Source organism: Myodes glareolus, chromosome 19, assembly GCF_982192425.1.
Source record: "Myodes glareolus chromosome 19, mMyoGla1.1, whole genome shotgun sequence".
Taxonomy (NCBI): Eukaryota; Metazoa; Chordata; class Mammalia; order Rodentia; family Cricetidae; genus Myodes; species Myodes glareolus.
In genome coordinates, this window is record NC_142044.1 from 30,758,142 (window position 1) to 30,781,364 (window position 23,223).

Here is a 23,223-nt window from a genome sequence, read left to right on the forward strand (position 1 = left end):
AGCTTGCTGTGAGGGTGAAAGCAAGTAGCTGGGATTCAGCTCTGCCCATCCCCATAGCTCCCAACAGTCAGGGACCAGACCTAGATGGGCAGATAAGGGATGGTGCTATTACAGTCTTACATTACATTACAGTCTTACTTGAGTTTTCAAGTTTCTTTAGAAATAAAAAAAATGATATTACATTGAAGAAATCACCTGAGTGTAGTGATATTTCATTTGTATTTTAATAAATAAAGCTTGCCTGAAGATCAGAGAGTAAAACAGCCACCCTGGTCAGCCTTAACAGACCAGGCAGTGGTAACACCTTTAACCCTAGTAGCCACACTAGTTTGCCATAAAAACTGGGTAGTAGTGGTGCATGCCTTAAATCCCAGCACTACAAAGGAATATAAACCAAGAGGAGACAGCTCTCAGTCTCAGTCTCATTCTGAGAATTCCGGGAGCCAGTGACTGGCTGTTTTGCTTTTCTCACCTTCAGGCTGAACCCCAATATATGTCTCTGGGATTTTATTAATCATGTTACACCTGAGTGCTGAGGAGATAGCCTAGTGTTGCACAAGCAAGGCCTGAGTTCAGATCCCTCGCACCCATGTAAAAAGCCAGGTGGTACTGCACACCTGTAACCCCAGCACTGGAGGACAGAAATGGAAGGACCTCAGGAGTTCAGTAGTCAATCTGTTTACCCAAAATGACAAGCTCCAAGCTCAGTGAAAGACCCTGTCTCAAAGTATAAAGTAGAGAAGCAATCAATCAAGAACGGCAGCCCAACAGCTACCTCTAACCTCCGTATGCATCTGCATCGACAAGGGCACAAGCACACATGTATGCACACACACACATACACAGATACATACATAAACATGCAAACACACATACACATATACACACACAAGCACATGCATGCACACATACAGACACATACACACAAACACATACATATATAGAAACATACACATGCACACACACACAAATATATATGCACATTCACACACATACACATCCATATACACACACACGAGTTGGTGTCAGGAAGAAATAGATAATGAAACAAAACACTAGGATTTTTTCCTTCTTGGAAGATGAAGACAAAAATTCCCAACAGCTCTGTCGTCAGAGAAGCCACCTAATGCTCTAATGCCTGGTACCAGACTGGGAAAGACAATGAGACCAAGGCCATCTCTGGACACAGTGGTAAACCAAGCCTCAGAATTAAAGAGTGTAAACATTTGCCTGGTGGGAGTGAGCTAGGTGGAGACATGTAAGGGCTTTTCCCAGTCTTTCTCTCACAGGAACAGCCTAGACTGATAGGATGACCCAAAAGAAGCAGGAAATTGGTTTAACCAGTTTGCAAAGTCAACTTAGGTGTGTGTTAAATGAGAAAATATACTTTTGATGCAGAAATTAAATGTACTGCAACTAGACACTTTATGGGCATGGTAGGTGCAGACGGCCTAGCCTCAAGGAGACAGATTCCAGTGGTGCAATGTGTAGATCAAGGGAGTGGAGGACTCGGTGAGCAGAGGGTCCTGGGAAGAGGGAACCTAAGGGAGTGGAGGACAGGTAAGTTTGGGGAAGTAGAAGACCTACCCAGAGTTCAGAGTTCTACAAGTGTGCATATGCCTTTCAAAAACAATGCATCAAGACTCCACAGCTCAGAGAGGCATCCCTGTCAACCCAGTTGCAGTCTAAGACCCTCAGCAGTGAACAATATCCACACACTTCTTCACACCTGTGACTACACTTGATCATCACTGCCATCCTGGGAAACAGCCAAACTGGTGGTGCTGTCACCACCACCACTTCGATCATCACCATCATTGCCACCATCACCATCATTGCCATCATCATCATCACTACCTTCAACACAGTCACCCTCACCATTATCATTATACCATCACCACTATCACCCCACGACCATAAACAGCAGCAGCATCACTATCATCACACTGTCACCATAATCAGCACCACCATCATTATCTGCATCTATAGAAGACAAGCCTGGCGCTGAGAGACATTAATGAGCTGCCAAAGACCTCTCATCCAGATAAATAATAACACCAGAGCTTCACCAAGACCTTCCAAGCTGACTGCCACATCAGCCGGCCTGTGGTGTCAGCGTGTATTTTGATGAAATACTCGTGCTAGTCTGGCTGTCCCCAACTCAAGCAGTATCATAATCAAAAGGAATAATTACAACTTAGAAGAGGCAGCAGATCAGGAAAGGAACTTTGTTTCTTTTGTGTTATTACTTGCTACAATTTATTTCAAGTAACAATAAGCCAGAAAACAGGAAGTAGCTTGATGTGAATTCACCCATACCATATATATGTATTACTCTCTCCAGATCACAGCTTGGGAACAGACCCCAAACCAGGCAACAGTGAACCACCATTCCAGGTGGACTTTCTAGCAAATAAATGTGCTAACATCACCCTCTGGTGGCCATCGACGGCAGTACAGCAAAGTAAAAAAGTTACCACTGACTTTGCTAGACACTACCACTCTACTTAATTAACCTTTACATTTACCTCACCAAAGAAAGGCTTTTGTGTCCATTTGTCAAAGAGAAGAGTCGGCCGGGTTAGGGATGACTGGGGCACACAGCAGGTGGGCACACAGCAAGAACACAATCTAAAGTTGCCATTTGATTAGGCTGTTTTCCAGTCAGAAGGGACTTGTCCTGGCCGCCAAGCTGTACCTGGCCAACCCTGACTGGTGAGTTAGATCAGACCTAACTCTTAACAGACTGTCCTCATCACCAGCGCCTGCCTGGCCCATTCCTGATCTTCCTAAAAGTTACTTTCAATTCTCCAGGCTTTCCCATCGCTGCGGCGCACAATTCTGTGTAGCAGCAATGATGCTAAGGAGGCTAAGCAGAGGCGCATGTGTACACTGATGTGAGGGACAGTGTGGTGGCTTGAGTAAGAACAGCCTCCATGGCTATTCTTTGAATGTGCCGACAGCAGGGAGTGGCACTATTTGGAAGATTTAGAAGGATTAACAGGTATGGTCTTGTTGGAAGAAGTGTGTCACCTGGGATGAGCTTTGAGGTTTCAAAAGCCCATTCCAAGCCCAGGCTCTCTGCCTAGCGGATGTAGCTCTCAGCTACTGCTCCAGAGTCTGCCTGCATGGCACCACGATGATAATAAACTAAACCTCTGAAACTGTAAGAACGCCCCCAGTTAGACACTTCCTTTCATAAGAATTGCCTTGGTCATGGCGTCTCTTCACAGCAACAAAACACTGACTAGGACCGACAGTGGCTGAGGCATGCACTGTGTCAAACAGAGCAGGCTTCCCCAGTGTGACCGCGGCTGGAGCCTCCATCTCCTGATCTGGTACAGGTCATGTGACATCCACTCACCTGCTCACCTATGTGATAGATGCTCTACCAACATGTTATGCTTTGGTCTAAGAAGATTTAGACAGCTAATATTAAAAGAAAGTATGGAGGAACAAATGGATATTCTGGCCCCAGCTTTGACCCAAGTAGCTGTGTGACCCAGGGCACAGCGGCTCTAGCCTCTATGAACTTGTTCTTCCTCTGTGCAAAGCTGTAGAGGACAGCAGCTTACTGAGAATACCATGCACCTGCCTCAGAGCCTGTAGCCTAGAGACATTACCCTACGCCATACAGCAAAGGGCATCACTGGGAGCCAGAGCCTCTCACCTCACAAACGGCCCTCACCTCTCCAGCAGCAGAGAAAACCTAAGTCTCTAAATCTCTTCAAGTCTCATTTTCTCATCTGAATGACAAACAGCTCAAGCTGTTGGTTGAGAATATTTAGAAGCGGAAGCTGGTCTTAAGCTAGCCATATCCTAAGGGGAGGGGAGAGACAAGACTCCAGCCTTCCCCACTCACAGATATCCCCAAGATGATGTAGGTGGGTCTTCTTTCTATGTGTTGCTTTCATTGGTTAATTAATAAAGAAACTGCTTGGCCTGATAGGTCAGAACATAGGTGGATGGTGTAGACTGAACAGAATGCTGGGAGAAAGAAGCAGAGGCAGGCAGAGGCAGGCAGAGGCAGAGAGCCACCCGCCATGAAGATGCCAGGTCAGACATGCTGAATCTTTCCCGATAAGACATGACCTCGTGGTGACATACAAGTTATTAGAAACGGGTTGAGTCAAGATGTGAGAGTTAGCCAATAAGAGGCTAGAACTAATGGGCCAGGCAGTGTTTAAAAGAATACAGTTTCTGTGTAATTATTTTGGGGGTAAGCTAGCCAGGATCCGGGCAAGAACGCAGCCTGCTGCTCCAAGAACACAGCCCGCTGCTCCCTCTACACCAAGAGACCTACCAGCTCTATCCAACTGATGTCTCAAGAAACACACACCTTTAATGTGTAGAATTACCAGGCATCTCATAAAACGTTGAAGCACATGCCAACCTCTATAGCTCACAAAGTTAACATGTTTATTAAATGCTAGGGAGAAATCCCAGAGGTGTTTCTCTGCTGAATCTGAATTAACAAAATAAAATGAGGAATGCTTGATCCCAGCTGTAATTATGACTATGACAACAGTTGCATTCTAATTTTATGCATACACATTTCTTCCATGCTAAAACTTGGCATGAAATTTTTCAAGCTATTTTTAAGCGTTCTCAAAGTGAGAGTCCTGGGCCATAAGTATATTCCCACTGAATAGGGGAGGGGGAGGCTCTTCCCACAGGAAACCACCACAAACACCGATAGAGACAGGAATAGCCCCTGAACCTAGCAGACCAGTGGGAACGTGGGACCATGAGGCCCCAATGCAGAAATCAATAGCACAATCCATCAGAAAATGGTGGAAGCCACTACCCCTAACTTACCTGATGCCCCTGAAGCAACCAAGTCTCTGCCACTATTTCCATGCTGAACATAAAAGCAGCCAAACCTGCACGTTGCCAGTATCTGAGAGGGAACCATGCCCACAGACGGCAGCACTGTGTTCACAAGTGCCTAGCTTTGGTTTTCTGGCTTTGCGCATCTTCCTTCTGAAATAACGGCTGTTTTCAAGCTACTGGCAACAGAGTCCCATCAGACCAAGACCACATGTCACCAGCCAGCAACACACCTGGAGCCACCTTCCCCTTTCTGAACAAGCAGACTCAGCTTGGATACAATATCTACAATTGCCCTCACTGACCCTGCATGAATGGCAGGGAAGGTAATGGGGGAGTCATCATAAGGGTGATGGGGGCATTACGGGTTAACAAAGTACTGATGCTGAAGAAAGCAGGCAGCGCTTTAGATCCTAAAGTCTGGCTACCTAATACTACTGACTGCTTCTCCACTTGCATCCCCAGTTCTCTGAGACATGCGTACATGTAAAGCATAAATGTGTGTGCACGTGTATATCCATGCACACATACATACAAGCAAAAGTGCATGCATAGACACACGGGCAAGCAACACATACCTGTGTGTGCATACATATACATACACACTTATTTTAGAGAAATAAAGAGCATAGGCAATTCAGTAACTACTAGAATGAAAGAGCATCGTGGTGAAACCAAAGAGAAATAGAGGCTATCGTTCTCAAAGAACTGAGAAGAAGCAGGAAGAAGGGAAGAAAAGAGGTCAGGGAATGAAGGGAAGAAAGAAAAGATGGCAGGTACTAAGACAATCTGTCAGAAGCCAAGATGTAAGTGAGGGAAGGAAAGTGGATCCAGCTCAGAAAGGTGAGCCCAGCCTCTCCATATAGGTCGAAGTTCTGCTCATATAATCTGCCCCCTGCACCCTCCAGCAGGGTCTCTGCACCCTCCAGCAGGACCCCTGCACCCTCCAGCAGGACCCCTGCACCATCCAGTAGGACCCTGCACCCTCCAGCAGGACCCCTGCACCATCCGGCAGGACCATGCACCCTCCAACAGGACCCCTGCACCCTCCAGCAGGACCCCTGCACCCTCCAGTAGGACCCCTGCACCCTCCAGCAGGACCCCTGCACCCTCCAGCAGGACCATGCACCCTCCAGCAGGACCATGCACCCTCCAGCAGGACCATGCACCCTCCAGCAGGACCCCTGCACCCTCCAGCAGGACCCCTGCACCCTCCAGCAGGACCCTGCACCCTCCAGCAGGACCCTGCACCCTCCAGCAGGACCCTGCACCCTCCAGCAAGACAAGACCCCTATACACTCCAACAGTATCCCCACACCCTCCAGCAGGATGCCCGCTCCCTTTAGCAGAACCCCTGTACCCTCAGGCCAGCAGGACAAGGAAGAAGTGTTTCGGAAGGCCAACAAAGCATGGAGGAAGGGCAGGACACTGAAGAAGGGGCAGCCAGGTCACACAGACCCACTGTCCTGTTTAGCTGCCATTTCCTATTCTGGCTTGATGTTCAAGATTGAAGCCATTTGTTCCCAAGTGGCTCGGACACTGTGGTTGTCAGAGGACAGAGCTCTTGTCCCCTCCACATGTATGCAGTCTGTAGACACACTGCTTCTTAGGAGAGGGACCCAATCTCTGGCCTGACTCAACCCACTTCTATGTAGGCAACATTTCCAATCAACAAACCTGAACCTAGCATGCATTGTGGATATGCTGAGTAGGAGGAGCTGTGCAGCTTGCTAGTTAGACAGTCCACTGAGGAAACTCAGACTTATAAGTGAGCACTGCCAGGCAGGGTGGACTCCACAGATCCTTCGTTCCTCTAGTGTATGAGGAACTGTCTCTGAAGATGGTCCTGTCTGTGGGACACTGGCAAGGGTGAGTCAGAGGTGTACTCCACAGACACGTGAGGAACCACACCCACTCCAGCTCAGGTACAAATAGAAGGCCCAGTGCTTTGTCTCCACAAGCACTGCCAAATGAAACAGGAGGTCGCCACAGGCAGGACTTTAAACTTCTAGAAGCCACATTAAAATAAAATGAAGCACACATAAAATGACTTTTAACAACACACTTTATTTAACTCAGTATACCTACAATAGCATCTACCCTGCAGTCCATTTTCGAAAGCTCCATAAGGAAATCCATCCTTTTTATACTAATTCTTCAAACTCAAGAATCTTTGTCACTTACAACCTGGTCTAAGCTAGATACAAACCCAGTATGCACTCACACTGTTTCCAGAACCAGGAATGTCTGTCACTGCATGTCAAAGTCATGGCAGACACATCCTTTCCCAGACCCCCAGGAGGCTGAGACAGAGCCTCTACCACTCAAAACTCTTTGAAGATCAGTGAGTCAGGAAAGTGGAGATGTAGAGGTAGCAAGTTGGAAATACAGGCCTACAGGCCATGAAATTAACACAGTATTGGTCACAATCTGCAGGGAAAGAGGGACGTGTTCGTTTATTACTGTCACAGGCTTAAATGCCAGCTGTGTGCTCAGGGCTCCAGAGGTCACAATCAAAAAGGATAATGGCCTGGGTAGAAGCTGGAGGCAGATGTGGGAAACATGCTAATTCAAATTCATATTGTAAATGTCTGCTTTACTTAGTATAAAAGCCTGAGATTGGTCTTACTTATTAAGTGCCCAGGGTCTCAAAATTAATTCCAGGAATAAGAACTGCCCTTTAATATTCAGACATCACTAAGGTCTTTTGCAACTCCAGAGGAGAACTTTAAATTTAAGAAAAACAAGAAGGGAAAGAAGTTTCCAAGTCACCACCCACCCACCTACCCTCAGCTCACCCAAATGATCCAGCTCCTCTTCCTGAAGACAAAATATGAAATAAGTTTTAGATCTATTCTCTAAATAGCTGTTCTGTGGCTCTTACATTCAGTGGCTTCATAATTCTGTATTTAATGAATGCCCGGGACGTGTCACATCCTCTGCCAGGCACAATTAGAGATGAGGAAGATGCAGGCCTCCTCCAGGAACACAAATGAGCCACTGCAGTTGTCACTGTTGTTCTCTGGGACTCTGTGGACTCTTGCCACGGAGGGCGGGGGAGGGGGGTGCTCAACTAAAGGCCAGAGTCTTGCAGGGTCAGACTGCCTCACACACACACACACACACCAGCGTCACTCTGCAGGGCAGCTGCCACCTAAGTTTATGCCAGTGGGAACCTCAGAGAGTCAGGCCCTCTCCCGAAAGGCTCCTGGGCACGCTGCCTCAGGGAGACACTGGTAGCCCAGCCCTCTCACAGTTCAGGGCTGTGAGGACGCAAGTGGAGAATGAGAACTCTGGCCAGGGCAGCTAATTCCAACTCAGGCACCTCCACAGAGAGCGAGACACAGCCGCATCTGCTCCCTGTCTATCAAATTTGCTCATGAATTCAAGACCTACTCTTGAAGTCTCAAACTCAGCCTTGAATGCTTTCATCTGGTTTTCCAAAGTTCCCTATGCCCTACTTACTGGCTTGGTAGGACAACCACAACTTATAACAGCAGATTTAGTGGTGGGCTTATCTGTTTTCTCTGATAGAATACAAGCTCTTAAAACATCAATAGCATGCAATTTAAAATGTAGTTTAAGTCCTGAAAATAGAAATGCTAAGCATTACCAAAGACGTTCCCTCTGCTCAGAGCAATGCTGTACTTCCTCTGTGGTGAGGGCAGGATACTTCCAGTCTTCACCTGAGGACCATGAGACCAGGAACCAAGGCTCTCCTAACTCCCACTTCCAAGCAAAACAGGCAGAACCCTGAGCTGGATAAGAAGTTGAGTTCAGGAGGATGGCCCTAGTCCCAGTAGTGAAGAAAACAATGACAGCTGGCCCCATAAGAATATATGCAGTGTCTAGATGATAAATTAAAGGAATTCATAAGAGACGGAGGCCAAGTGCCTGGAGAGGAGATGCTCACTGAAGGCCAGCAGAGCCTCGGTAGTGCAGCCCAGCTCAAAGGTAAAGCCTTAGTTCTATTGCAGTGCCATCCAGGGCTTCTGTGCCTTTCCTAGAGACACACCCTATCCCCAATTCTCTGCACGTCTCCATGTTTACAACTCATAAAAAGAAGAGGAAAAAGTAAAAAGAAAAATTTGCCCTCTCACTGAAATACAAGAAATATACTGTTCCAAAAAAAAATCATATCTTCAATAAAAATAAATAAACAAGTATAAGAACCCTACAATGAAATCAAGAAGACATAAGTGATCTGTTCACATTTTAAAGGGATGTGTGTAACCACACTGAACAGTCTCTATAGCATATCCCCCTTTAAATGGAAACAAACATTTATAAACAATATTTTGGAATATGGGCATAGTTCTCTCCAAACTGCTTCCTGTTAGGGAGTGTTCACGGAGACCTTTCAGGGAGTGTTTGTTCATCAAACCAAATTAGTCTGGAATTAATACACAGGTTCTCATTTTCCGTGAAAACAAAAGTAGAACCTCTTTTGCAAAGCAACAAATCCTTAGATCCAAATTTTGGAATCAAGATACCTTTAAAATATATAGCTTGGTTTAGGTTAGCAGCCCATACAATGAAATGGTGTAGGAAGTCCCTCTGTATATGTGTTGCTTTTATTTGTTAAAGAATAAAGAAGCTACTTTCCGCCAATGGCTTAACAGAATATAGCCAGGCTGGAAGATATATAGATATAGATATAGATATAGATATAGATATAGATATAGATATAGATATAGATATAGATATAGATAGATAGATAGATAGATATAGATATAGATATATGTATATGAGAGAGAAAGAGAGAGAGAGAGAGAGAGAGAAGGTGGAGTCAAGGAGACGCCACAGAGATGCCAAAGGAGAGAGACACAAGCTGCCAGCTGGAACCTTGCCAGTAGGCCATGGTAAAATATAAAATAATAGAAATAGATTAAGAGGTAAGAGTGAGCTAGAAATATGCATAAGGTGATAGGTCAACAATGATTTAATTAATACAGTTTCTGTGTGATTATTTCAGATCTAAGCGGCCAGGAATGTACAAGTGGCCTCCTACAACAGCCTGGAGAGCAAAGAAACATGATGCTGGACTGCTGTATATACACAGTATTTCCCTTGGTTATACACAATGTTATGGGGACAGTTGGCAAAATGTGAATCGTGGCTAGCTGCACTGAGGTGATTCTCATGCTGTGACTACAACAATGTCAGTAATGTAGGAGGGTGCTCCTCTTTATTGAAAGATTAAACACTGTCAAGAGTTAGAAGGTGGTAAAGGGGCATTCTGTCCAGAGCTTTATCTCAACAGTGCAGAGACACAGAGGCAGATGGAATAACAAAAGCAATGTAGTAAAATGCTAACACTGTCCAGGCTTGCAATAGAGGGTACATGGGGACCGGGGGATGGGTTTCAACGCTCTCAACTTCTTTGCAAGAGAATGTTATGCAAAAATAAAAGACTAAAGTGGAATATATCCACAGGCCCAATGCTTCTCTCTGAGCATCTCAAGAGGTCAGTACAGAACAGTCTCCCCGTGCCCTCCACTTTCATTGCTCCTTCCATCCTCCCTCAGATCCCCAGATTATCTTTTACAAGTTCTCACAGCTCCAGCAATCCTCACACCATATCAGGAAAGAACAAAAGCATCAGACAGCATCAAACAGGACATAGTGAAAGTTAACCGCTAGATATTCCTGTTCTGAAATTTGTACAAATGTTTCTATGTTCTATATCTCAGGCTTCAAAACAGTTTGAAAGTTAGTTCTCAGGAAACTCTCTTTAGTATTAAAAACCAGGTAAGAAGGAAGGTGCCTGAGGAAAGGAAGCTCTTGCCAACAATAGCTTCCTACAGCAAACACCGTAGGCAGAGAGGCTACAAACTCACCCCTCTGGTATCAGGGGACGAATCTGGGTGGAAAGCCCAGGGAGGTACTGCTGGTTGAGAAAAAGAGACTGGACACAGCTCAAGGCATCCCTTATAGAAGCTGCCCCGAGGCTAGAAAGTAAAGGAGGCCTTCTCACTGCTCGCAGTCCTTAAGGTGGGCCACAATGGGCTAACGCACCATGTTTCTCAGAGAGCTGCGGTCAGCGTGTCTGCAGGCCTCCCACTGACAAGCTGGACACCGAGGACACCTGCTTCTTCCTGCAGTCAGTCCCTGCTGGCATGGTCTCTGACGTCTGAAAAAGTCCTCAGTTGGTTTTCCTAAGTGGCTGCTAAGACTCCTGGGTTTCTCCAGAGAAGTGAAGGAAATACTCTTCCAGCAGTCCCTGCTCCTGTAGATTGTGGGAGTGACAAGTGGCAGGACTGTCCCTAGAGTTGGCAAGAAAGTCCTCCTGCAGTAAGAGGAAGGATAATGCAGATACCTTAGCAGCACCTAAGAAACCAGCAAGTCCCAGAGAGATGGAGTAGAAAACCAACAGGTCTGAAGGGAAGCTATTTCCTAAAATGCACTTGTAAATTTAAAGGAGGGGTTGAGGGAGGAGCCCTAAACCCATATGCCAAGCTCTTCTACAGAGAACAGAGCAGAAAGGTGGCGGACGCCACCACTCTTCCCACCATACACAAGGAGGATACTGCCTCTTCATCTACATTTCCCTGGTGCTGCTCCTGAAACATGGAGTCTTCCTTATGCAATCTGAATAGGTCACAGGATATGGCTTGGGGTCAGGAAAAGTAATATACAAATCCTGGTTTGGTCACTGCCACTGGTAGCAGCACGTGACCCAAACTTTCTGTCTTTCGGGCTGTAAATCAAAGACAATATCCTATTATTAGAATTGCAGTTACAGTGGGAAAAGCAACAGCAACAGGGGTTGCATGTGTGCACACATACACACACACACACCAAATTTTAAAAAATAATAACCTCTCTGCTGTTGAAGAACACGGGTGCTGGATAGGAATAACACCAGGGAAAGCTAGTGCAAAACTGTGAGAGTTGAGCAGCCTATGGGCTAGTCTGGGCTCTCATGGCTGAATAAAATAGAGCAAACACAGCAGTGGATTCTGGCATGTGTAGGGAGTGACATTCCAGGACAGATCAAGCATCATAGGCTGTCTAGAAGAAGTCTCGGACACAAAAACTTTCAAGGCCACTGAGCAGCAGCTACTGGTATCAGTGGACCACTTCACCTGATTGCATTCTTCAGAGCCCAGAGTTCTCAGAGATCGGTGCACGCAGCTCTAAATTAACAGCAGTGCAAAGTGGGGCTCAAAAGTGTTTCAAGAACTGTCACACATGGAGGCTGGATCACAAAGCCAGGTCTCCTGGCCTGTAAGACACTGTTATCTCCCAAGGTCTACGGTCCCTTAATAGTCAACCTAGCAAGAAGCAAGACTAGTGAGAAAGCCAGAAGCTGCCTGGGTAGATGGGATGCAAAGACTATAAATAGAACCTGGGTGGATGTCTATCTTAACAGACTAAAGGCTGCCCAGTAGCTCTGCCAATGGATGGCAGCTGGAGGCGGACAGGGACAGGTAGTGCACATGTACAAAGACAACACATAGAGGCTAAGTGTTCAACTCTTGACTGTCACTGTTCCACTCCCAGAGAAGTACTGGCCAAGCAGGTGGACATGTGGAGGTCACCCCATGTCCTTCCCCTGCTAGGTCCCTCTAGATTGGTTTTTCAGCTCAGACATCACCCTAGAGGCTTTCCTGAGCCCCTCTCCAACTCAGTAGGCGGTGATCACCTTCTGCCTCCCCCACCTTACCCTATGCACTCCAAGAACCACCTGTGGACCACTGCACTACCCACTGAACTTCAACACAGGACAGGGAATTGAAGCTGCTGCTACCAGTCATGATGCTGAACACTTTCTCACCCTACCCAGTCCCTTCTCTCTGCCAATTCCTACCAGAGTCTGACATCTTGAACTCATTCATGATCTTCTGGGTTCAAAGACTTGAGCAGGCCTACCTCTCCAGCTCTGCCATCTTTAGCAAGCAAATAATAACAAAGCAACCACATCCTTTTTTTTTAAAATGGGCATGGTAAAATACACATAGCACAAACTTTAGCATCAAACACTTTTAAGTGTCCAGGTCGGGACACTGGGTACATTCATCCTGGTGTGTAGACGTCTCCAGAAATGTTTCATCTTCCCAAACAGAACCTCTGTTCCCATCACAAACCAATTCCTCATGTTCCCTCCTCCCAATCCTAACAACTATCACTAATCATTCACCAATCAGAAATCAAAAAGTGGGCTGGGGAGATGGCTCAGAGGTTAAGAGCATTGATTGTTCCTTCCAGAAGTCCTGAGTGCAATTCCCAGCAACCACATGATGACTCACAACCATCTGTAAAGAAACCTGGTGCCCTTTTATAGTCTGCAGGCACACATGCAGACAGAACACTGTAAACAAAATAAATTAAAAAATCTTAAAAAAAAAAAAAAGAAATCAAAAAGTTTCAGGGATAAAAGTGGATACTTACTAAACACGCATAGATGTTTGTTTTTTTTTTCCTTTTACTAGTTACTAGAAAAACATCAAATGGTTGATCTAGTTTGCTTCAATGTTACTGTAATAAAACACTGACCAAAGCAAGTTGGGGGAGAAAAAGGTTTATTTGGCTTACAGGTTACAATCTATCTATCATCAGGAGAAGCCAAGGCAGGAGCCTGTAGCAAGAACTGAAGCAAAGATCTTGGAAAAACTGCTGCTTACTGCTTGTTTCCATGGCTTACTCACCTGTTGTTGTACAACCCAGGACCACCCGCTCAGGGGCTGAACTGCCCACAGTGGGCTGCATTGTCTCACATCAATCATTAATCAAGAAAATGCACCCATGGAGAGGCCAATCTGACGGAGGCAGTTACTCAATTAAGGTTCCTTCCTCATAGGTGACTCTAGTCTGTGTCGAATTGACAGAGACTAGCCAGTTCACTACTTAATAGCATTAGCACTGTGTTAATTGTAAGGAATCTACACATGCTATAAAGCTTACCAAAGAATGTTTCTACGGTACATGCAAAAACAGAACCATTTTATATCTGATACTTAAGCGTGCACAGATTTTGATATCACTGGGGGTCGGTCTGGGAATCAATCTTGTTCATGGATATCAAAGGACAAATTTGTCTTCATAATCTTCTGCCCATTTAAAAAATTTTTGTCTATATTCTGTTACTTTTTGTATTTTGTGTATCTTTTGTATATATTGTGAGTTCCTTGAACACAGGCCCCTTGACCACACACAGAGACAGAGAGACAGAGACAGAGAGACAGAGAGGACACATAACAGGGATAATCATCCCCATAGAGTACTATGGAGGCAAAACTATGGGTTACTCAGAAGTTCAGGCCTCGGGTGCACTAGACGCAGTCACTGGATACTGTAGAAGTAAGTCACAAAACAATCCCACACCAGTTTGGAATTATGATTTATTAATTAATTTATTTATTTATTTAAGGTTATTTATTTAAGGGGGAAACTTACAGATCACTGTCCTAGACAACAGCCCTCTGCACAACCAGGAATGGAGTCTACTAGTTAGAAGCAAGAGAGAGAGCAGGGCTACCGCTGCTTAAGCAAAAGAGATCATGCCCAAGTGCGCTGGTGCCTTAAAGGCTATTGGCTGAATGAGCAGAAGGAGCTCCTGCAGCAGGATACTGGTGTGACAATTTGGTGGGCTCCATAGAAAGCCCTCAGCAGACTGGGCGGCCTTCATGCAATCATCCCTCCCAGCTCAAGCTTCTCCAGGTCACCAGTCTATAGAGAACTGAAGCCAAGCCAACTGGCCCAGGCCCAGATTCTGGAACTTGACAAGATTTCAGGAGAGTATCTAGGATGAGCCTCTTCAGGGGGTTAGTGATCCAACATGGATCTCATCCTGCTGGGCACCCTGTTCTGAAGCCCTCCCCGGAAAGAGCCTGATGGCTCTCAATTGCAGAGCAGAGACAATAAACCCACTGTTCTGAGCTTTTGTGAAAAGATGTGAAACACCTGGCTAAGCAGGTCTACGGAATGATGATTATTACCAGGTCCATTTTACTTGTCATGACTGCATGATTTAATAAAGGCCACTGTACCATGCACAGTGATTTACAATTTCAATTACACATCAAATTTCCAAAGATACTGTCAAAATCCACAAGATGGGGAGAGAAAAGGAAAGGAAGCAAAAGACAGATGATAGCAGAGAATAAAGGGAATGCACTGAGTGCCTGATTTCACCACAGAACTTTTATACCACATGGCCCAGTGCTTTGCCCGGACCATTTTCACATGAGATTGTGACAGGACTTTAATATAAAATGTCTCCATAGGCTCGCGTGTTTGAACAGTTGGTCTCCAGATGGTGGCACTGTTCAGAGAAGTTGTGGAACATCTAGACACAGGGACTGGATGACAGATAGAAGACCATAGGGCTAGAGCTTATGGTTGATAATGGAGGCCTGTTTGGCCAAGGTGTGTTTGCTTCCTGATCCACTGTATTGTAACCAGTAACATGCAAGCTCCAGAAGCCCAGCTGCAATGCCTCTCTGTAAGGAACTAAGCACTAAAATTAATCCTTCCCTGGGCTGCTTAACTAGTTAAGCAGTTAACTAGTCACAGCAGCAGCAGTAGCAGCAGTAGCAGCAACCAGGTCACTAAAATGTGTTGATGATGCTCAGCAGGATTTCTCCCCTGCTCACCTTCAGCAGGCTCAAGACCCGAGTTCAAGAGCCCCTGAAAGACTTAACCAAGAAGCCACAGGTCAAAACTCATTGAACATGACATTCTAGCCCAGAGTGTAAGAATACTCAATACAGCTTTGTTCATAGTGATTAAAAACTGGATACGTGCACTTGGCAGCATGCTTTAATCCCAGCACTGAGAGGGTAGAGGCAGAAGGATACCTATGAGTTCAAGGCTAGCCTGGTCTACATAGTGAGTTCCAGGCCAGCAAACCTACACAGTGAGACCCTTTTCAAAAAACAAAAACAAGCAGACAAAAGAACTCAAACGTGGAAACATGAGAACAGCCCAGGTATTTATTAAGAGAGAAACAGGCAAGCAAACTGTGGTGGTTTCCAGGCACTAGAATACTATGAAGCAATAAAAACAAACAAACAAAAAACAAACAATAACAAAAAAACTAGATTTCTGAAATTTTACGCCAAGTTTTTTTTAAAAAAAGGAGATACAGAAAAGAATTATGTGACATCCTACAAAGGACAAATGTAATTTATGAAGACAAGACTAGGGGGTTTGGGGTTGAAGGATAAACACTGGGTGTGAAGGGGCAAAAGAGAACTTGTCTGTGGTGATTTAAAAAAAAAGCCTATTGATGGAGGAGGGTCATCTGTCTATTGTGTTACTTTCATTGGTTAATAAAGAAACTGCCTTGGCCCTTTGATAGGACAGAAAATTAGGTAGGCGGAGTAAACAGAACAGAATTGTGGGAGAAAGAAAGCAGAGGCAGGCAGTCGCCATGACTCTCCTCTCCGAGACAGCCACAGGTTAGAATCATCCTGGGAAGCCACCACCTCGTAGTGCTACAAGCATTATTAAAAGTGGGTTAGATCAATATGTAAGAGTTAGTCAATAAGAGGCTACAGATAATGGGCCAGGCAGTGCTTAAATGAATACAGTTTCTATGTAATTATTTCGGGGGTAAGCTGGCCGGGATCCGGGCGGGAACACGGTCCACCGTTCCATATTTCTATAGCCTATGTATCATAGGGCTGAGGTTTACCTGAGTACTGGCTATACAAAAGAGCCGCATGCTTCTGTGTATTAAATCACAACTACAAAACGCCTCCTGCAAGGCACCAAAGAGCCCTTTCCAGGTCGGCAGGTCAGCAGACATTGTTCTCCTGGTTCTCAAGGCTTTCATGCCAAACTCCCAACAGTACCCACGCCTCAATCTCTGTATCACAGGTCTTCAGTCCTAATGCCCCTACTCTGATCACAATGCACAGAACACATTTGCTATGATGAGAACAAAACTTCTCAAAAAAACTTGTACTGGCTATAAACGAAAGCAGAGACTGACTGGCTGATTAGAATTTCAGCACTGCCTGGAGACTGGAATGTTGCAGGTCCAGAAACTAATTACCTTACCTTGGGCTAAGTTCTGGCCCCGCCTTCCTTGACCCCCTACACACACACACACACACACACACACACACACACACACACACACACACACCTCTGTCAGAACTAATATCTGTGACCTTTTAGAATCTATTGACTTAGCAGGCAACTAGCTGCTACCAATCCAAAAGCTCAGAATGTCAGCAGATAGCTTTTGAGCCTATAGAAATGGCTCTCTCTTCTTAATAACCCGCCTTTCTGATGTACGCACCATGTAGTCTAAACTTACTTTGATATATGACTTTCTCTGTTCTGCAAAGCTATAAAAATTTCATGAAACTCCTTCCGCATTGGAACATGGAATTTGGAGTGACCAAAATCTGTACTCCCGGGCCAGGGTTACTCAAAATAACTCAAGAATAAACTATCTCTTAATCCTTTAAAGATGAGAGCTTTGGCTTTTGTGTCATACCTGTCTTGGTACCCACCCTTCCCTTTTTGGTGGGTACCTATTCCCTCTGCAAGACCCAACTCCATGCTTCAAGAAGTCCTCCCAGAATCCCTCCATGGAGCCTACTGACACTGTCAATATTCAAGGCTCACATTTCTATCATGGCTTCTTACACCTTTTCCTAAAGGAAGTGCTTTATCACTGCCAGGTCTATATGACACCCTCAAGAGCGAAGGGCCCGGCCACAGTTGAGAAAGCATCTGAGGGCTAGGGATCCCGCTGCTAAAGAGAAAAAACAGCCATGAGAAATGGTGGCAGCTCATGAAGGCCCACTGGCAGCAATGAAGCAATATGGACACCAAGAATCTGACCAGCTGGAGACCTCAAGAAAATGGGGCCCAAGGGGTTGCAGACACAAGCAACCTATGCTCCTTGGCTCCAGGTCCTTCCCCTCACTGTGGGACAATGCTACTTTCCTACCCAGAGGGCTGTCCATAATCCTCTGAAATCAAGTCCCCACCTACTCATTTTGCCTCTGTCCAGACAGGTTGGAACACAAAGGCCAGAGTGTTGTAATGCCAGTTGTCTTCACAGAGCTAAAGGAATGAGAATACTCTAGACCAACAGGCAAGGATTCATCTGCACTGTCATGTTCGTCGAACAACTAGTAAGACAGCCCAAGTCAAGTCCACTAGCGTCCATCAGCAGGTGAAGACAAGGTGTAATGAGCACGTACAATGGCGTGACTCTGCCTTCAAAAGGGGAGAAAATGCTTTGCAGTTAGACGTGTGGGACTGAAACAAGGACCTCAGGGATGTATAGAGAACAGAGTGCAGTTTCCAGAAGCTGTAGGGATATGGAAGCGGGGCATGAGCCAAGGGGGAAAAACCTCTATTAGCAGGAGTAAATATGCTTTCACTTTCTGTGTGATTTGCTACATATCACAGTGACTAGCCGTAGCAATGTGTTTTTCACTTTAAAATCACTAAAAGAATACATTCCAAATGTTCTCCTCTCGAGAAATGATCGACACTTGAGGTGACAGCGGGACTAAGTATGCACAGCTATAATTGTCAACTTAAGATTTTTTAAAATTTTAAAAAGAACGAAGTCCGCTACTCAACTTTAAGGCCCTGTTGTACATTAATATGCCAAGCATTATCTTTTTATAAGCAAATTAATTAGTCTTTATATTTTATGTTCTTTTTTAAAAGCCAACTTCGAATCTACGACAGATTTCTAAGATGCTCATTTTTCTTCACTTAAAAATTGCTTTTTCCCTTTTATAGAAAAAATTCATAATCGTGCTTGGCGTGGTAGTGCATGCCTTTTGGAAAACTCTGTCTCAAAAGAAAATCATAATCAAATTCTACCCCACCTTTCCATTCACAAACACTTCCCAAAACACGGGGATGGTGACAGTGTGCTATAATGAGCACTATTTGGTGTGCCACCAACATGCACAAGGTGGGCACAGCATGTGGCCCTGTGCAAGTACAATTCAATGGCTGGGACCTCCGGCCTCAGTAAGCTCAGGAGCAGATCTCCTCAGCAAGGCCTGAGCTCTTACAGCCACTGTACCGTGACAGCCCCTGGAAGAAACGCCTGCCCTTGGAAGCTACACGCGGAAAGGTGAACAGCATAAACAGGTGACGAGGGGCAAACATTACTCTAAATCCTCCTCAATTAAACTGGGCCATCGCAATACTGGGGTTTTCAGAGGCAGCACACATAAACATCTATGAAAAGGAAATGCAATTAGGAGAACCTGTTTAAGACACCAGATTCTGACGAGGCCCAGTCAGAGCAGCCACCACGTTCTACTTAAGGACAGCTGTAGCTGCAATGTCAATTACAAGGTGTGAGGAGAAAACAGAAACCTTTGCACCAGAAGAAACAAATGAGGCCATGAAAAGGAGACCAAGACAGAACCGGCTCTAACTGGGCCAATGACCACCACCGCACTTGTTTGCCACCTAAAGTTCCCTTCCGTCCCCTCATCTAGGACTCTGCCTCTCCTAAGCTAATGGACACCAAAATGGGAAATTTCCCAGAAATGAGCTGCCCACGAGTTGACAGAAGGACATTTTGTTCAAACTATGACCCTCCTTGGTCATATAACACATGCTTGGGGCTTGTTTTGTGTCTTTTTGACCTATGTCCACTCTGCAGCACTAACAGACACACTAATTCTAGATGCTTCCACAGACAAAGTGACAGGTTCTGAAGATAAGACAGGAAACAGACAGTAGTGAAGGGTAAGCCCCCCGGGGACGATTTTTCTGCTTCTTAGGGAAAAGGGCTCCAGCAGAGAACCACACTGACAGGAAGGAGTAACCAGACAGCTCCTACACACTGTTTGTTCTTCAATATACAGTGGCCCCTACTAAGAGCCTGTCAGAGTTCCAGGGGACGGTGGCAAAGGCCAAGCAAACATACAATTCACGTTCTATCCCAAACTGAAGATGTCTCATATCTTTAAGCCTCGGCTGTTAGGAATCTGACCTCTCTCAACTTTTCTGTTCTTCAGTAAATGACCAGCAATTAAGAGCAACCAGGGGAACTTAGCAGCGACCCCTGGAAGTCAGAGTCCAAGGGTCGAAATTGGTGTCCCTCACAGGCCAGGGACCCCGAAGCTCAAGATTAGGTGGGGGCATCAGGGGTTAAATGGGAAGTCCACCGTTCCAATCAGTCCACCCAAAGAAGCTGCTTCTGGCTAGAATGCCAGAGGACTGACTTCATGGAAGGTGTTGACTGGGAGCCACTTCATTTAAGAGCATGGGGGCAATGGCCTGCAGAGCTGGACCAAAGACAGAAGGTAAATTATTTCTTGCATGGGGCAGGATCATCCACGGTAACGCCAATCTCCCTCATTTACTGCTCCAAGGGTCACTAGGAAACTTCCCCTGGAGAAGGCTGCCCTTCAAAACGTCCTGACTAAAAACACGGAGTCGATAACTAGGAGGGAAGGCATCTACGAAGCTCACCCAGCCAAACAGCTGGAGGCAACGGGATTCGAACACCGGCCCAGCTAGGCGTCTGCGACTCGGGTGAGCGCCCTAGTACCATCCCACTGCCCTGGAGACGGCTCGCACGCGCTCGTCCTGCACTCCCCTCACTTGCCCTCCACTAGTTCCCTCTTTTTCTTTCCTCGGCGGCAGGATAAAGCCAGCGACTGAACGTAGGCCGCAGAGCACTGCGACGTCCGCGCTCCGCCCTTCCGCGGATCCCTCCGCCGCCCCGAGCCTGCGCGCGGCCTCCCCACAGCACACCACGAGTGGTTTCCCGCGCCGCGCCCCACCCCCACCCCGTCGCGTCCCAACCCCCATCCCGGCTCACCTGCCGCCGGCGTCTCCATGGCAACGCCCCCACGGCGGAGGGAAAAAAAAGCCTCGGGCTCTCCCCGGCTCCCTCTCGAGCCAAGCGAGAAGGCCGGACACCCTGAGGAAACTCCGCTCTTTATTTTTTAATTTTTTTAGGGAAAGAGCCGGAGAGGTTATGGCGAATCTGCGGCATCCAACATGGCGGATGGAGTCTTCGACCTCCTCCCCCACGGGGATCCGACGCCTGCGTAGCGACGTCCGCCGCGGGGAACCGCCCTTGGCACCCAAGGCGCACTGCGCATGCTCGCTGCCGGCGCAGGCGCCCGTGTCCGCTCCCGGCGGCCCCCGCGGTGTTTTGAGCCACGCCCGGGAAGGGACGCGGTGATCCCGGAACGTGGGCGCGGGGTATTGGGAGCGTCCTGAATCGGCCACCGTGGGGCGACGGCCGCCGTGAACGAGCGGACAGGGTGGTGCGCTTTTTCGCCCGCTAGCTTTTCCTGGACTCAGTTCCCTAACTTGCACGCCGCGATGTCGCCCCCGAGACGCCCGCCTAGGTGTGGTTGGCATCGGTTGGCTGGGCGTGCCGTCCCACGTGAGGATGCGGCTCCCCGCCAGTTCTCCGGAAGAGCCCTGTTGGACGTGTGCAGGCCTCGCAACAGCGTTTCTTTGGCCGCTTAGTGACCGCCTTTCCGTTTTTCATACTAGGACATTAGAAACCCTTCCGCAAGCTGTAGGAAGTGGCTGTCCCAAATAACTTTAGTAGAATCTATTTCTACTAACGTCGAAGTCGCTTATCTCTATCTTGGTCACCCTTTTAGCATTCATAACTGGGAATGAGTTTAACTTGGAGAGTAAGCATGTATATAATAGTAACAATCTCAGTTGTGCTAGCAAAGCTGGCTTTTTAGATACAATTTATTTTTAATTAAGCATTGTAAGGAAAACGCCACATATGCAGAAACAAGACAAAAATAATAATTTTTAAAAAAATCAAAAGCGAAACAGAAATGAATGGAGGCTGGGCAACACTGACTTTTTACAGCGCCCGCACCCCTGAAATACTGTTGTTTTCTGGAATAACTCTTCTGTGATGTTGAACTTGAAATATTCAGAAAGCCCTAGGCTCCTGCTTGTACCCTCAGAGGTCCGGGTCTTGTGTTGCTTACTCCCTCCCCACATCCAGGTTCATCTGTCTACCTGTTTGCACCGCCCTCTCTATCGTGGACTGAGTTTACTGAGCAGGGAGAGTAGTATAGCAAAGGCCCCCTGGGTCTTTTAAATCTATATCTTTCCACCACAGGTTGCATTAGTAATACTGTTGAATGTACTCATTCTTTTTGTCCATCGCTTTTTTTTTTTTAACCATTGAAGTGCCTTTGGGCACTGAGTTAGTATGGCTAGTACAATGCTCTGTTCTTTCTTCTGTTAAGTACATGTTCCAAAACAGCTATCTCCTTTATTTCATTGGACAAGTGAGAAAAGGACAGGTGTTCAGAAGGGTTGTGTCGCATTCTGAGGTCACACGGCCAGCATATGATGTGTGTGGACCCACCTCTCCATGCCCCTTGCTTTTCGCAGTTTACCACATGACCTTCCAGAACGTGCCAGTCTACCTAGCAAGGCCCAATAGCACATTGTGAGAAGAACCATAAAGTAGTTGCTTCACCCTTACTAAATTCTGCCTTCCAGGTGTCTGGGAGGTCAGGGGACAGCGATATCTTTCATTTGAGAATAAACTGTCCAAATGCTGCATTGGTGTGCTTTCCTTTTTAGAACTACAAATATTTCCAATACTTTCTGTTGGGAATCAATTTCTATCTAAAATGGGAGTTGTTCTGATTGCTGCTGACAATATTGGTTTTCTGCTGGGCTACCTTTCTTAAAGCAGCATTGAAATGTTATTTATGGATTAGCAGGTGGTTCGATTGCTACTGGAGATAGTGACCAAAACAAGTTTGGAAATGAAGCAATTTAAAATAAATCTCAAAACTCAATTGCTTTAGAAGATTGAAGCCAAATTTTAAAAGGAAACTGGATTGTGGATGACAGTCTTGGGTTTGGGGGGTAGCTCTGATTTTCTTCATTATTCTTTCCTTAAATCTACTCGTCATTCAGAAAAGACTTACTGGACTTCTGTTCCCCGAAACTGGGCTGGCCCCAGGCAGCTAGAAATTAATAAGGGAAGGTAGAGAACCCAGTTTGGGGAGTGGAGACATGAACCAATAGCTGACTCCTCGCCTTACTGCATGATTTACACATTTATGTGTAGAGAGGGCCCTTGAGCATGCACGCTGAAGCCAAAGGTTAGCTTTATGTCTCTTCCTGTATGACTGTCCACCTGTTTTAGGGATAAGGTCTCTTGATGAACCTGAAGCTCATTGTTTGGCTAGACTGGCCAGCCTGTGAACCCCTGGGATCCTCCTGTCTCTCTGCACTAAGATTGCAAACCCGCTACACCTAGCTTTGTAATGTGGGTACTGGAGAGCCGAACTCAGGGCCTCATGCTTCTGCAAAGGCACTTGACTTACTCAGCCTTGTCCTCAGCCCTGACTGACATTTCAGTCTTTGCCTTTCTAGATGCCTTCCATTAAGAGAAACATTCGTGGAATTAAATGTAAATCACTGAGAAAAATAGTG

General features: G+C 46.2%; 1 protein-coding gene and 1 long non-coding RNA gene across 2 annotated transcripts in view; one reads left to right on the forward strand and one right to left on the reverse strand.

Moving 5' to 3' along the window:
• Positions 1–20,777, reverse strand: part of Zfat (zinc finger and AT-hook domain containing) — a 175,622-nt gene extending 154,845 nt beyond the window's left edge. The window contains exon 1 of the mRNA XM_048457183.3: positions 20,603–20,777. Within this exon, the coding sequence (XP_048313140.3) occupies positions 20,603–20,621 (19 nt within the window). The 5' untranslated portion in view covers positions 20,622–20,777. The remainder of the gene's footprint in view (positions 1–20,602) is intronic.
• Positions 19,705–22,336, forward strand: LOC146891073 (uncharacterized). The gene is made up of 2 exons (XR_014997979.2): positions 19,705–20,313; positions 20,743–22,336. It is a non-coding gene; the product is annotated as an uncharacterized LOC146891073 (long non-coding RNA).
• Positions 22,337–23,223: the final 887 nt, after the last annotated feature.